At 36.7% G+C, this 16122-nt stretch overlaps 1 protein-coding gene across 1 annotated transcript in view; it reads left to right on the forward strand.

The window, feature by feature from the left end:
* Nucleotides 1–1178: 1178 nt before the first annotated feature.
* LOC111152054 (ankyrin repeat, SAM and basic leucine zipper domain containing 1) overlaps nucleotides 1179–16122 on the forward strand; it is a 52932-nt gene continuing 37988 nt past the window's right edge. Inside the window, exons 1-4 of the mRNA XM_022510336.1 lie at nucleotides 1179–1284; nucleotides 1691–1790; nucleotides 3971–4093; nucleotides 6821–6932. Of these exons, the coding sequence (XP_022366044.1) occupies nucleotides 1180–1284; nucleotides 1691–1790; nucleotides 3971–4093; nucleotides 6821–6932 (440 nt within the window). The 5' untranslated portion in view covers nucleotide 1179. The remainder of the gene's footprint in view (nucleotides 1285–1690; nucleotides 1791–3970; nucleotides 4094–6820; nucleotides 6933–16122) is intronic.

Consider the following 16122-nt stretch of genomic DNA (forward strand, 5'->3'; position numbering starts at 1 on the left):
GTTAAATTATCTGAAGGAAATAATTTCAAAATCTTACATTGGAGGTTCCCTAAGGGAAAAAAAAAAAGTACTACAAAAACTTTCAAAGAATGGTGTACGTCTCTTCCTTCTAAATCATCTTGTGGGCGGGGGAACGCTGGGTGGCTCAGGTCGTGATCCCGGGGTTCTGGGATGGAGCCGGCTTGGGGTTCCCTGAACCACCCGGAGCCGCTTCTCCCTCTGCCTACTGCTCCCCCTGCTTGTGCTCCCTCTTTCTCTTTCTCTCTCTGTCAAATAAAATTTTTTAAAACAATCATCTCGAGGGATACAAACGTGCATTATTCCTTGATGGATCTACTTTTCTGTGGCAAAGATAATGTGTTACCGTTTCATCCAGAAGTTAGATGCAGAAAAGCCAGTTTGAGGTCGGGCGGCTTTCACCTGGAGTTGTTTGTATTATTTACTTGCTCTCTGAATGTTTCAATGATTTCTTCTTCCTAGCACTTTGATCCACTCTCTCCCCAACTCCCCCTTTGCTGACTGACTTTTTCCTTTAGGGCATCCATAGTGTCTAGCTGGGAAAGTGTTTTGATGGTTTTAAGTTTCCAGATCTGAGATCTGAGGTCACATGAAAATTAAAGGAAGAATTCTTCCTTTGGGATGGTATTTTCTGCTGGCTCCTTTGTCAGCTCCCATTTGACCGCTTTTTGAATGCGAGGCTAGCGCTCCTATCTGCATTCTGACCAAGAGTTGCCCCTTTCCCAGGGGTCGCATGTTTGACAGGCTTTCCGAGGGAGCAGATGAAGGAGTTGAGAAAGCATAGTCTTACTTGGCATTTTAATACCCATTATGCTCCAACGAAAGTGCGGCATTCCTTGAAGAGCAAAAACTTCAACAAACAACCTAAAAAGAATGAGTAAGTCCCTGAAAAGAACCGGAAGCACTCACCAGAAGCATGGCACCCAAGCCTTCCAGCGCTTCAGTTCTAAGGACCTTACCATGTTACTACGCAGGGTTGCACTGTCCTATACCACAGGGAGGGTAGGTGAGGTCTACTACGCATGCCCACGCGCCTGCGCCTCAAGTCCCAAGGCCTCTGCCGTCGCACACGTTCCTTCCCGCGCAACCGTGCGTGCTCCCCGAGTGCGCAGGCGCCAGGGGAGTGGGCGGTGCTGTTTTATTAGAGAGAGGTTGGCGGGCATGGCGATGGGTACGCTACGCGGGCTTGCAGTGGCCGGTGGAGGCGAGAGTAGCGAGAGCGAGGATGACGGCTGGGAGATTGGTTATCTCGACCGGGCGGTTCAGGTAGCCCAGGAGGCCTTTTTTTTTTTTTTTTTTTTTTGACCGCACCTGTATCAGCAACCCCCTGGCCTGACCCGAAATTTCTTGCTTTCTTGTGTTTCCCTAGTGGAAATACAGGCTTCTAGACTCCCAACAAACCCTGAGTTTTTCTGTTTCCTATTGTGCTTTCCCCACCAAAATGTGCTTCTTCAGGTCGTGGATGTAGCGCTTCACTTGGGTTTGGACCCATGGTATTACCCATTCCCTTTGAAGATAATTTTAGACATGAATTACTTATGAGATTTGTATGTTACACCCCCCCTCCTATGTCCCCCAAAAAGATGATGGACCTGAAGTCAATCATTGTTTTCTGATGGAGTGGAAATGAAAATATGTATAACAGTTTTTTTTAAACTTTCTCTTTTTTTAGAAATTAAAAGGGCCATTACTCCCTGAAGAAAAGAATGAAACATTTAAAAAAGCATTGACCACAGGAGATATTTCATTGGTCCAGGAGCTCCTAGATTCTGGTGAGAGATAAAAATAGTTTCAACCTAACACAGTTGTCTACATTCTGAGGGTCCCTTATTTTAAAGGATTTGGGTTGTTTTTCTAGTGAAAGCACAATGAATGTTAATGTATCAAGTATTCTGTATACCTTACTTGGCTCTGAGTTCTCTTTGCCTTACTTTCTTCTTTTACTCTCAAATTTGGAATGCCACCCTGTTGCTTCCATCTTTTCTACCTCCTTCAAGAAGCCTGTTCTGGGCGCCTGGGTGGCTCAGTGGGTTAAAGCCTCTGCCTTCAGCTCAGGTCAGGATTCCAGGGTCCTGGGATCGAGCCCCACATCCGGCTCTCTGCTGAGCCGGGAGCCTGCTTCCTTCTCTCTGCCTGCCTCTCTGCCCACTTGTGATTTCTGTCTGTCAAATAAATAAATAAAATCTTAAAAAAAAAAAAGCCTGTTCTGATGAATCCTACCCCACTCCAGTAATTCTTACACATTTTTCTCAGCATTTGCTGTCTATAATATTATTACGTTTCTCCAGAATTGTTTCTAGTTATGTATATTTTGGCTATGTTCTTTCCTTGTACAAGGTGTCTGTGTAATGGGGCCTGAGGTAGGAATCACAATATGTGGATATCTGTTCCAGCTTTATTGCCTATTCATTGTAGTTTCTTGGGAACGCCATTTAAACTTCCAGAGCATCATTTTCTTTTTGTAAAATGTCATAATTCTTTCCAGGGTCCTGTAACATTTTTCTGTGATCAAATTAAATATTAATTTTTTTGAATTATCTGATGTAGGAGTGTGTGTTGTTGATAATAATGATTGAAATTATCCAAAGGCATAACAGGCATTTACTATCTATTTGTAAATCAAAAACATTCACACAGAATAGATAAATGAAATTGTATATACCAAAATGTTTTTCTTTTATGCTAGAGACATTGCATGGTTTAGTGCAAAAAGGAATCATTTTGGAGACAGTACAGTTCTGGGTTTGATTACTAACCCTGCCACCTGATGGCTCTGTGATCTTGACCCAAGTTACCAAACTTTCCTACACTTTAATTTCCTCCTTTTTAAAATAGAGATGCATAATATCAAAAGGTTTGGGGGTGTATTTAAATGAAAGAATATGTAAAGATCTAAAACATACAGACATTATGTAAATATTCGCTGTTGTGACAAAAAAGAAGGTTCTGTGTGACTTTGTGGACAATGGAACTTGAGTTTGTAATTGAAGAATGAAATGAAATAAAATTTGAATAATTGAAACAGGCTTAATACCTAATAACACATGCAGGAGTGTGCATAGTGCTGGATGGGATGGAATAGTTAGAAATTTGTTTTAGAAAAGAGAATTTACCGTGGGGCTTGAGTTTGTAGTAGGACTAAGTGCAGTGAAATGATGAGTTTCCTGACAGATTAGGACTTGAAAAGACCTACTGGTAAAGAAGATATTTAGTCACGCCTTTAAAAAATTTTTAATTACAAACATTTTAAAAATTCATTTTCAAAGGCCAATAATAAATATATAGCTGAAGAAGAAAGATACCTTTGTTCCCACTTTCTCCCCCAGTATCCCTGAAGTCTTACTTGTACAGGTAACTCTTAATTTAGCATTTCCTAGGTTACTTCCAGATGTCATTATTTCACACTTTAAAAAAATATTTTGTTTTTTATCTTCCAAAGTTATTCTTGGTTTTGATACATATTTCTGCACCAGTTGAGAAGTTTGATAAAAAAAGAAAGTTCCCTTTGAGTTGGTCACTTCTAACAGTTCAAGGATGTCTCCAGTCTTTCTGTTAATATGTTCAGTTTTCTTTAAATTACTAAATATTTCAGATATTCTAAAAGGTAGAGCAGTTTCTCTCCTTACCCCTGGAGATACCGCTCTGCTGTACTTGGTATTTATCATTCCTATGCATGTCCTTCTATTTTTATTAGGTATATATATATATATATATATATACCCCCAAACCATATGGTGTACTTTGAATGTTTTTGAGCTACGATCATTTACTGTGTGGATCCTTTTAAACCTAGGCCATTATTACCAATAAATTCTTTTTGTTATAAATTACATGGTATATGTTACTATCCATGGTATTTTAAGCATATGAAATTGACAGTAATTTTTGTTTTGGTGGGAGAGGCTGTTAAAAACTTGCATTTAAAAAAAAAACTTGCATTTTGTCTTGACAGGCATTAGTGTAGATTCCAGCTTTCGGTATGGATGGACTCCTCTTATGTATGCTGCTAGTGTTTCCAATGTAGAGCTGGTTCGGGTCCTTTTGGACAGAGGTGCTAATGCAAGCTTTGATAAAGGTAAGGTGTTTTAAACATTTAAAATATGTGAGTATTTACTTTGTAGGTATCTCTGTTTAGAAGCCTAATTATAATCTGTTTGGGGGTTTATATGTTCCCTTTAAAATAAATCTTTGTCCTTAAAAAAAAAAAGGTAAGATGTTGAGTTAGCCCAGCTGATTATGTTTACTGTGATTTCCTTGATTGCCAAGCAGCTATTGTGCAAAATGAAAAAAATTAAAGCCATTTAAAAAACAAATCTTCCTATTAGTTATATTATGTAATTAAGATACAAAATCAAATTAAAAACCATAGTCTCTCTTTTGGAAAAATTCTCTTTCCAAGAAGGTAGATTCCATTTATATTATCTTAATAATTGCTTATGTTTTTATATACCTTTAATTTCTATGCTAGAGGGTTTGGTTATTTTTTTTTTTTTTAAGATTTTATTTATTTATTTGACAGAGAGAGATCACAAGTAGACAGAGAGGCAGGCAGAGAGAGAGAGAGAGGGAAGCAGGCTCCCTGCCGAGCAGAGAGCCCGATGCGGGACTCGATCCCAGGACCCTGAGATCATGACCTGAGCTGAAGGCAGCGGCTTAACCCACTGAGCCACCCAGGCGCCCCGGGTTTGGTTATTTTTTAAAGGAAAAAATGCATTGAAAGAAAAAAAGCTAATAATTTTGTCAAAAATTACTTGAAAATCAGTCTTTAGAATTTAAAACTCAACTCTGAATTACATCACTTAAGGTTGTTTCAAAGATAACTTATTAAATCCATATGTTTCTTTATTATTAGATAATTTCTACTCCATACTGTTTTGGATGCTTTCAAAAAAAATAAGAATATTTGTGCAAATCCCATTTAATTATTATATTGAATTATTGCTTACTTATTTTTAATGTGTTTCCAATAGGCAGTTAAATTCATTTCATAATTCAGACATTGATTTCACTTTAGAATTAATTTTTACATTTATTTTGTACCTACATTAGATGTTTGTAAAAATATTTCTGTTTTTTCATCTATGTATATTGTATAACTTACCATCTTACCAATAGTTTTATGTTTAATCTGCTTCTGTGATAGGTTTTTCTTATTAGTATGTCATTTTAAAATATTACCCAATGAAAACTGGACTTAGGAATGAGATTTCTGAAAGTATATAATATTCTCCAAAAAATTAATAGTTTTCTTAACTATAGAGAACAAATTGGTGGTTACCAGAGGAGAGATGGATATGGGGATGGGTGAAATAGGGGAAGGGATTAAGGAGTGCTCTTGTGATGAGCACTGAGTATTGTATGGAAGTGTTAAATCACTATATTGTACACCTGAAACTAATATAGCACTGTATGTTAACCAGCTGGAATTTAAGTAAAAACTTTAAAAAAATGAAGTTTTCTTTCTCTGATTTTTGTAATCAGAGGAATACTTACAATTATAAAACAGTTTATATTGTTCTCAGCATGTTGACATAAATTCTTTTACGTATTCAACATTAGCCTCATCAGGTAAAGAGGGCAGCTTCCTATCTATAAACTAGATCTACTGAGATATTAAGGTATCACTGGAGTCAGTTTATCAGTAGCAGAACTGGGATTAGAATCTTTATACTTGATTAGTATTAAATCACTGATGTAAACCATAGCTGCCATGACCTACTTTGAATTCCCCAATTATTATCTGAAAAGTGTTTTTATTTTTTTTAATCTGTGATTTCTTCTGGTGCCATAGGGACCAAGGGGAGAAGTTTTTAGGAAACAGGGTGAGCTCAGAGAGACCCAGTAGAAAAGGACCAAAAAGAAACCAGTGGATATGGCAGTTAGGTCATTTTCAGTAGGATGGTTTGGATAAAAACCAAAATTTCACTGAGATGTAAAATGAATGAGAAATAAAGAAGTGAAATCAGAGAGTATCAATTATTGTTTTTCTTTTTTTATACATTCCTTTTTTTTAATTTCCTTTTTTTTTTTCCCCAGATTTTATTTATGTATCTTAGAGAGAGAGCACAAGCAGGGGAGCAGGAGAGGGAGAAGCAAGCTCCCCACTGAGCAGGGAGTCCAATGTGGGGCTCTATCCCAGGGCCCTGGGATCATGACCTGAGCCTAAGGCAGATGCTTAACTGACTGAGCCACCCAGACACTCATCAGTTACTGTTTTTCAACCACAAGTTCAGCAAAGCGAATTTTAATCAACCAAAGGCTATTCAACTCCAGGCAGTATCTCTACACAGCATTCATGTTCTTACCATTTTCCTACTTTCTTAAAGGAAAGGGAGGGGTGCCTGAGTGGCTCAGTCGCTAAATGTCTGCCTTGGTCTCAGGTCATGATCCCAGGGTCCTGGGATCAAGCCCCACATCAGGCTCCCTGCTCAGAGGGAAGACTGCTTCTCCCTCTCCCACTCACCCTGCTTGTGTTCCTGCTCTCGCTGTCTCTCTCTCTCTGTCAAATAAATAAGTAAAATCTTAAAAAAAATAAGGAAGGGGAACAAAGAAGGAAAATTAAGAAATGAATTATAGATATATAAACATAATTTGGATATATAGATACATTTTGGAGATTCAGGCAGTTCATCCCTAATCTCATTTTTTGGTGAAGGAAGACAAATGTATCTACCAAGAGTAAGAGATTTAGGAATAGGATATAAAATTTTGAGAGTACAGTAAATATTTAGAATCTTTTGAATGAAAAAAGTCAGCTTCACTTCTTAATGTGTGTGGGTGGTTTCCTCACTTTTCACTACAGATAAGCAGACTATTTTGATAACTGCATGTTGTGCACGTGGCTCAGAGGAACAGATCTTAAAGTGTGTAGAGCTACTGCTTTCAAGAAATGCTGATCCAAATGTTGCTTGTAGGTAAGAACCTTATTATCTATGAAAAACGATGGATATTTTTCTTTGATTATCAGCCCATTAAACATTTGATACCATGATTTTTTAAAAAATCATAAACTGTGTTTACTTGGCCATATAGTTGAGGAATGAAAATAGGTCATAAGGTCATGGTTCAAACTTTATAAGAGTATCAGAGGAAGGGCATATCACAAAAGTAGTCTCTCAACTTTTAATTTTTAGAGGAATGTTCTAATTTGAAATGAGAGGGAAAGGAAGACAAACTATCATTTCTTAAGAATCATACACTCAAAAGAATGATTAAGGTATAATAGTAAAACCTCTTAGTGTTCTCTTTGTATAACACTTATCTGCTAAACAACTCTACACAAATACTAAGAATTCCAAAATAATATATTGAAAGGTTTTCATTTTCCTAAGACTTTTCCAATTATGTTATATCATATAGGTAATAGTGTCTAGATGCATAGAAAATGTTGGATCTGTTGAAATGTCAGTAACTTAAAAATGAATCAGCTTAAAATTTCTGTTACTGACTTCTTAATCTGGCTCTGTCTTCTGTTTTATTTAATCTTTCTATCTTATTTAATCTTCAAAACTAATAGAGTAGGAAATAGGCTATCCAACTGAAATATGTCTAGTGTGAATAGAGTTATTATTCATAATTCATTAAAATAATAATGCTCTAATGCCTGTTATATAGAAATAACTATAATTTAGAAGGTTTTTTCCTCCTAATTTAGTTTAATTTCTATGACAGCTAGCTAGACAGCAGGTGTCTGTTTTGTCTCCCAAATTCCAAGTAATACCTGGAAACATTTTTGATTGTCACACCTGGGAGACTCTGCTGGCTTAGAATACACTACTGGCTTAATGGGTGGAGGCCAGCGATGTTGCTAAACATCCACAGTCCATAGGACAGCCTCGCAAAACAAAGTACCCATCCCAAATATCATAGTGCCCGGGTTGAGAAACTAGTGTGAGAAAAGTAAAGACTTACAGAGTGGATAATCAGTATTTAACAAATAGATTTTTTAAAGATCTGGAAAGACTACCTGCAGATTTTTAGTAAATCAATTCACAGGAACTTTTATTCTATCACATATGGTATAATCCATAGTTAGGTATCTAACTTTCGGATTTGGCTGTACTTGGAATTGGGAACTCCAAGACATCTAGCTGAAGTAAGCCTTGATGGGTACTATAATTTTAATTTTTACCTTCAGAAGTGGCTTATGATAAGATTTGCCATTCTGGGTTCAATGGGAAATTGCTTTTTGCTGGTGCTCTTTTTTTTTTTTTTAATTGCTTCTGTACTGTATTTACAGAAAGCAAAATCTTTACCCTTCCAATTACTTATGTTATAAGCACACTGAAAAAAAAAAGTCAAGCAAGCCACTGTCATAGGTTCTAGACTATTCTGCTTCCATAAGAACTAGAAGATATTTTCTAGATATACAGATATATATATATATTTCTAGATATATATTTTCTAGATATAGATATATTTAGGAAAAAAAAAACTTAATCCACCTGAATTAAAATAATATAAGGTTAGCATCTCAAGCTAAAGCTATAAGGCAGCCATATAATTTCAAAACTGAAAACCCTAGAAAAGCTGATGAATCTGAAAGAACATAAAATTTGAAATCATATGTGCTCAACTAAAATAAGGAGAACTTTACAGCAATCTGTATCTAAATAACAAATGTGAGAAATATCTGAAAAACTATTCAGCTGTTTTTAAGCTCAAAGCATAAAGTGTAATAATTGAACTGTGTTTTCTTGTAGAAAATGAACATCTTGATAGAGCTGAAAAGAATAACTCATGGGAAATAGTGGTTTTAGGCTGCAGATTTTATAAGAAGGATAGCATTACTGGACAGATGAGGATAGCCTGGTGTCAATGTAAAAAGGAAAAAAATTTCAGGACCTAGGGAGTATGAAATAAAACTTGGTGGGAATTTCATAGATAATTCATTAGCAACAACAAAAATCAAAACCTGTTAGAAGACTGGGAATTTTAGTTTGGATCCTTTTTCTCTCCCCTCTTTTCTTTTAAAAAAAAATTTTATGGTAAAGTATATGTAACATAAAACTTGACATTTTAACCATTTTCAGTGTATAATTTAGTGTATTTTTTTACTGTAAACTTGTGCCAGGCACCTGAAGTTTGCAGTCTTTTTGAGCATTGCTCACTTTTCTGGCCTGAGATCTGAGTTAAGCTAAATAGAGACCAGCAGCTTGTATCTGTTCTTCAGACAGATACAATTCAGATTCTGTGACTATCTGCTTCTTTGTTTTACCTACTGAGTTGTTTTTTGGGAAATCATGTTTGATGTTTGTTGCTGTTTGTTTTGCTTAAACAGCAAACGTGTTTGCATAAGTGTCCTGAAGGTTGCTATCACTAAATGCTTTTATTCTACTTTTCTTCTACCACTCTAGCCATTCTGGTTCATTATTATGGTGAACATATAATAATATTCAAATGTTTTAAAGATTATTTGAAAAAGCAACTCTCAGATGCTTTAAAATTTTATGTTGCTTTCTAATATTGTATATAAGTAGACTTTAGAATCTACTAATACGGGGGTACCTGGGTGGCTCAGTTGATAGAGCATCTGCCTTCAACTCAGGTTATGATTCTGGGGTCCTGGGATCAAGCCCCAAGTTGGGCTCCTTGCTCAGTGGGGAGCCTGTTTCTATCTCTCCCTCTGCTGCTCCTTCTGCTTGTGCTCTCTTGCTGTGTCTCTCTCAAATAAATAAATAAAATATTAAAAAAAATAATATCTACCATTTGATTCCTAGGTGTCAGTGTTTTTTGACAAATTTTCTTAGTTCCTTCCAGCATCTCTGACATTTCTTCTGTTTCATCTTGAAAATGGTCAGTGGAAAAAAAATCCATCTCTTTTAGTTGGTTTCATTAAGGTGTCTTTATCACCTACATCAAGCATCATTATGACAAACATTTTCTAAATTTTGGATTAATGCCTCAGTTCTAAAAATGTCTCATTCATTATCTCTTCAAATATTACCTCTGCTGTGTTCTTTCCTCTTTCTGAGTCTCTGATTGTATCTGTTAGACCTCATCTCTTTTTTTTTTCCCCATCTCTTTGTTTCACTGTGTCACATTCTGGATAATAGTTTTCAGTCTGCCTTCTCAGTCACTGAATCTCACTTCTAACTTACTGCTTTTAATTTATTGCTAAACTCATCAGTTGAGTTCATAATTTCAGTTTGATTCTTTTTAAAACCAGCAGTGTCACATTTTTAAAGACATAATTGAGAGAGCAAGTGTGTGCGTGCATGTGTGAGTGCACAGAGAAAGAGGGAGAGGAGAGGGAGAATCCTAAGTGGACTCCAAGCTGGGTGTGGTGCTGGTCACAGGTCTTGATCCCAGGACTCTGAGACTCAACCTGAGCTGAAACTAAGAGTAGGACACTAAGCTGACTATGCCACCTGGGTCTCCCAGCAATGTCACTTTTTTTTTTAAAGGTTTTATTTATTTATTTGACAGAGAGAGATCACAGGTAAGCAGAGAGGCAGGCAGAGGCGGGGGGTGAGGGAGCAGACTCCCTGCTGAGCAGAGAGCTGCATGTGGGACTCGATCCCAGGACCTGAGACCATGACCCGAGCTGAAGGCAGAGGCTTAACCCACTGAGCCACCCAGGTGCCCCGCAATGTCACTTTTTATAGCTCTTTGTTCCCTGAAAACATTTTCAAGCTCTAAATTAGAACTTCTTTAATATAGCAAACATGCAGTTGACCCTTGAACAATGCAAGGGTTAGGAGCACCCCGCCATAAGGTGAAAATCTGCATATAACTTTTGATTCCCCTAAAACTTAACGACTTCTATTGAGCAGAAACCGTACCAATAGCATAAATAGTCAATTAACACATATTTTGTACATTATATGTATTATATACTGTATTCTTACAGTGAAGTAAGCTAGAAAAAAATGTTAAGAAAATCAGGAGAAACTATAGTACTAGACTATATATTTTTTTTAAAGATTTTATTTATTGAGAGAGAGAAAAAGAGAGTATGTATGGGGGAGGGATAGAGAGAGGGAGGGAAAGACTCTCCAGCAGACACTGTGCTGAGCATGGAACCCAATTCGAAGCTGGGTCCCACAATCCTGAGATCATGACCTAAGCTGAAATCAAGAGTTGGACGCTTAACCAACTGAGCCACCCAGGTGCCCCTGTACTATACTGTATTTATTGAAAAAAATCTGTGTATAAATGGACCTATGCAGTTCAAACCCATGTTGTTCAAGGGTCAACTATAGTCTAGAAATAATAGCAGTAATACCTGAAATCTTGGTGGGTTTGTTTCTGTTAGCAGTAGCTTCTCATGCTTCTGACTCATGACTGGGTGCTAATCATTAAGAGTTTAAAACTTGTCAGAATAACAAGATGCCATCAGGTAGGAATTTATGTGTTTCTGAAAGGTACCTTGAGCTCCATCAGTCCAGCAATCATGTAACCTAAGTTCAGAGGTTGAAGTTCCCTGGATTATTTGGTGATGTATACCAAGAAAGCTAGTCTCTTTCTGGTGTAGCTTTTTTTTTTTTTTAAAGATTTTATTTATTTATTTGACAGAGATCACAAGTGGGCAGAGAGGCAGGCAGAGAGAGAGGGGGAAGCAGGCTCCCTGCTGAGTAGAGAGCCCGATATGGGACTTGATCCTAGGACCCTGAGATCATGACCTGAGCCAAAGGCAGAGGCTTTAACCCACTGAGCCACCCAGGCACCCCTATTTCTGGTGTAGTCTTACCCTGAAAGTGTAACCCTTAGAGTTCCAGCTTAATGTATATTGAGTATGGTTTAGTAAACTTTCTACTTTGTATAGGCCCAGAACTTTGAATTTTGTTCCTCTTTGTGTTCACTGCCTCCAAAGCCACAGCTCCTTTTTCCATTGGGTTCTTCTGGACTGGCCAATGCCCTAAAGGCAAAAGCAATCAGAAATGCTATGTTTATTTACCTCTTTGGAGTTTTGCCACCTAGATTTTGGTTTAGTGGTTCTTCAATATTTTATTAGTCCTTCAGTTTTTAAGAAATAAAACTAAAATTTCATTTAGCTGTTTTAGATGTCTTCACAATTTTGATACAAATTAGCTTGCCATTAATAGAAGTAGAAGCTGCATCTTCTAAATGTTTTCATCGTTTTTTTACTTATAGATCTTTTGTTAGCTCTTTAATTCCTTGCATTCCATGCAGATTTTTATCTTGTTGAAAATAGCACTAATATTTAATGATGAACTTTCTGTATTACCACTTATAGACATACCTTGTTTTTTTATTATTTTCTCTTAATTTTTACAATTATTTTTATTTTTCCTCCTTTGGGACACATGGTAAAAAAAAAACAACAACAAAACTGACAACTTGAAAGCCGTTTTTAAGTTAACACAAATCACATGTTATATTTCTCTTGGACCTTGCTACTGACGATTCTTAGCACAGTGTACTGTGTCTAGCAAATACGGAAATTTAATTCTGGTTTAAGTTTTGTCATTTTTTTGTTTTTTGTTTTGTTTTGCTTTAGAATTTGTTTCTAGGGTTAGTTTTTTAGCTTGTTTTTAAATGAAACTGTGTACCAGGCAGTGTGTTGATTGCTCTTGAATAAATTCTCTAATATCATCCTTACACCTGCATGGTAGATAATATGTTTTTTACAGAACAGAAAAGTGGCTCTCAAATATTTAAAACTTTGAATGTAGCACAGCTTTCATAAAGGAATTTACAACAGTTTAATCCAAACAGGATCTACCATTGGAATGTATTTATGTTTCCCATCTTGTCTATGTTCAGGATTTTTCAACACAACCAGTTTAAACAACATGGTCTTTTCTAATTGTTGTAAACATGTGTTTGTGTTACTTGCCTTATATCTTGGGATTTTTTTCTTCTTTTCCCCAAATTATTGTAAATAGTTGAATGTTTTCTATTTAAAATTGCACAGATGTCAAAAGCAAGTATGTGAACACAAAAATATTATCACTTAATGTAGCTTAGTCGTATTTAGCCCTGAAGACAAGATGGCCTATAATCAGATTACTCCCAACTTGGCAGTTGTGCCATAATATGGACTTACCAATCATTGTTTTTCTTTTCATATGGATAATGTGGTAACCAGTGACATTATAAATTATTAAGATCTAAAAGGTATGTATTAGATGATTGGATATATGATAAAATTTGAAAACTTCTTGGGGCGCCTAGGTTGCTCAGTCAGTCAAGTGTCTGCCTTTGGCTCAGGTCAGGATCCCGAGGTCCTGGGATCGTGTCTTACATCGGGCTCCCTGCTCAGTGGGGAGCCTACTTCTCTTCTCCCTCTGCCTCCTGCTCCCCCTACTTGTGCGTGCTCTATCTCTGTCAAATAAATAAATAAATAAATTCTTTAAAAAATTTTTTGAAAACTTCTTCAGTCTAGCCTTAAGTTTGGAGTTGAAATTTTTATTGTTAGAGTAATAGTAAGCTTTCAGAAAGTATATATACTTATAATTTCTGGGGTTTTTAAAAAGGATTTTATTTATTAGAGAGAGAAAGCCAGAGACACAGCATGAGCAGAGGAAGGGGAGGGGCAGGGGAAGAGGGAGAAGTAGACCGCTGCTGAGCAGAGAGTCTGGCATGGGGCTCCATTCCAATTCCAGGACCCTGAGATCATGACTTGAGCCCAAGGCAGACACTTAACTGACTGAGCCACCGAGCACCCCTATAATTTCTGTGTGTGTGTCTGTTTTTTTTAAGGTTTTACTTATTTATTTGACAGAGATCACGAGTAGGCAGAGAGGCAGGCAGAGAGAGAGGGGGAAGTAGGCTCCCTGCTGATCAGAGAGCCTGATGCGGGGCTCAATCCCAGGAGCCTGAGATCATGACCTGAGGCCCCAACCCACTGAGCCACCCAGGCACCCCTATAATTTCTGTTTTTAGGAATTGTGTGGGTTCTTTTCTCCAGGTTTTCTGAAACATTTTTTCTGAAACATTTTCTTGCATTAAAAAATGATGCATATATTTTTATGTTTAGAAGGCTGTTTTCCTGGCAGAGAAGTTTATTATATTCAGATTGCTCAGACATGAGATAAAGGTTTTGTAGAATGATGTGGCATTTTAATTTCAATAGATGTTTTTATTACCATTGATAAGACAGCACACATTAACTGATATCCAAGGTTTTGACGTAATCATTGTGTGATTGTTAACTTGTTGAATGTTATTGCCTCTTCTAATAGACAGAAAATACTCTGGGAAAAATGTTACTTTCTCAGAATATAAATTTAGTTGTAAATGTCACTGGAGCATTTGGTAGATTGAGGTGTAATTTTGGATTACAAGATTAACTTGTTTTCTAGTTTTAAGTAAATATGTAGCCTATCTTTGCTCTGAAAACATTGGCTGAAGTCACAATAATATTTTCAGAAAGAATTTAAAAATAGCTTATTTAGAAAACAGTACTAGAAATTGTTATGTTGCAGGGTTTTTCTTCCAATATATCTTTGTAAATTGCCTATCCAGATCCTTTGCTCATCTTTTTATTTACCTGTGTTTTCTTTATCTGCATATAGGAACTGATTTTATCTTTGTTAACAGGTTTACCATGTATGCAAACAGTGACAAATACCTTTGTGTGCTATTTGTAAACCTGGAAATCTACTTGGTCCTTTTGAAAGCACAGAATGGAGAGGATAGAGCTAAGAAAAGCTAGTTCATGAAAACCCTTGATACTAATCTCTGAAAACACAGAAACCAAGACTTTAAAACAAATTAAAAAAAAAATAGCTTCCAAATTCTAACTTGACTTTGTTTTATTGGTGTCTAGCACCAGTGGTTAAGTTGTGTGTTGGCTACTAAACCTTCCCACTTGGAAAAGATAGATACCATTTCTTTTATTTAATTGTGGTCATATCTAGCTTTAAAGGAGTGAGGAAGTATAATCTTACTGTGTCACAGGAGAATCAGCAATATTGGGTGGACAGTCCTGATGATTTACCACGTCACTTTAAATGTTGGGGCACCTGGATGGCTCAGTGGGTTGGGCCTCTGCCTTCGGCTCAGGTCATGATCTCAGGGTTCTGGGATTGAGTCCCCCATCGGGCTCTCTGCTCAGCGGGGAGCCTGCTTCCCCCTCTCTCTCTGCCTGCCTCTCTGCCTACTTGTGATCTCTCTTTCTCTGTGTCAAATAAATAAAAAAAAATATTTTTTAAAAACGTCTTTTCTTCGGGGCCACAATAGTTGTATTTTCTTTTAACTGTATGCTTCAAGCAATAATTAACTTTGAATTTTGAACATAAATTTGTAACAAGAAAAATTGGTATTTATCTCAGACTTTTCATTCACTTTTATATATAATTTGTCCCGCGGTGCCTGGGTGGCTCAGTTGGTTAAGCGTCTGCCTTTGGCTGAGGTCATGATCTCAAGGTCCTGGAATTGGAATGGAGTCCCACGCCAGGCTCTCTGCTAGCAGGAGTCTGCTTCTCCCTCTCCCTATGTACTCACTCACTCTTTCTCTCTCTCAAATAAATAAATAAAATCTTTTTTACAAATGTCCCTAATTTGTTCTTTATATTATCTCTTAAATTCATTGCAGCTTTGATATTTATAATCCTACCTTAAGGGCTACCCTAATTGCCTCCTAATTGAGATTTTTGACTGCACTATGTCTGTAATTTAGTCAGTCTTATGTGCTGTTACCCGTAGAACACACTTCCTTTTGTCTTCTAGATGAAAGCCAAACCTCTCTGTAATTTGATCCCACCTTAATGACTTCTCACTACTCCCTAAAGCCTAACTCCATTTCATTTCAACATTATTCCTCAGATACATGGTCATTCCTGCCTCTGTGTTTTTGCTTTTGTTATTCTTCAGTTTGGAATATCTTCTTCTTCCTTCACTGGCTTTCAAATTGTGTCTTCAAGTGTCAGGTTAATAGTCTACGATGCTTTCTTTGTTTTTAAGTCCACAAGCTATGATTTTGGATGTGTGAACATCTTGTTCAGCACATTTTTATACATCTCATATGTTGTCCTTTCATTGTTTCCTGTATGAAAGTCTTGATTTCCCTGTGAGCCACTTGACTATCCTGGCACTATATATTTTGCAATTCCTTCACAGTTCTTTCATTTGATATTTATCAAGTTTTTATTGACTTTAATAGATTTGACATAGAATGATCATTTGTCTTTTTTC

This window comes from Enhydra lutris, unplaced genomic scaffold (assembly GCF_002288905.1).
Source record: "Enhydra lutris kenyoni isolate GAN:26980312 unplaced genomic scaffold, ASM228890v2 scaffoldscaffold27, whole genome shotgun sequence".
Classification (NCBI taxonomy): Eukaryota; Metazoa; Chordata; class Mammalia; order Carnivora; family Mustelidae; genus Enhydra; species Enhydra lutris.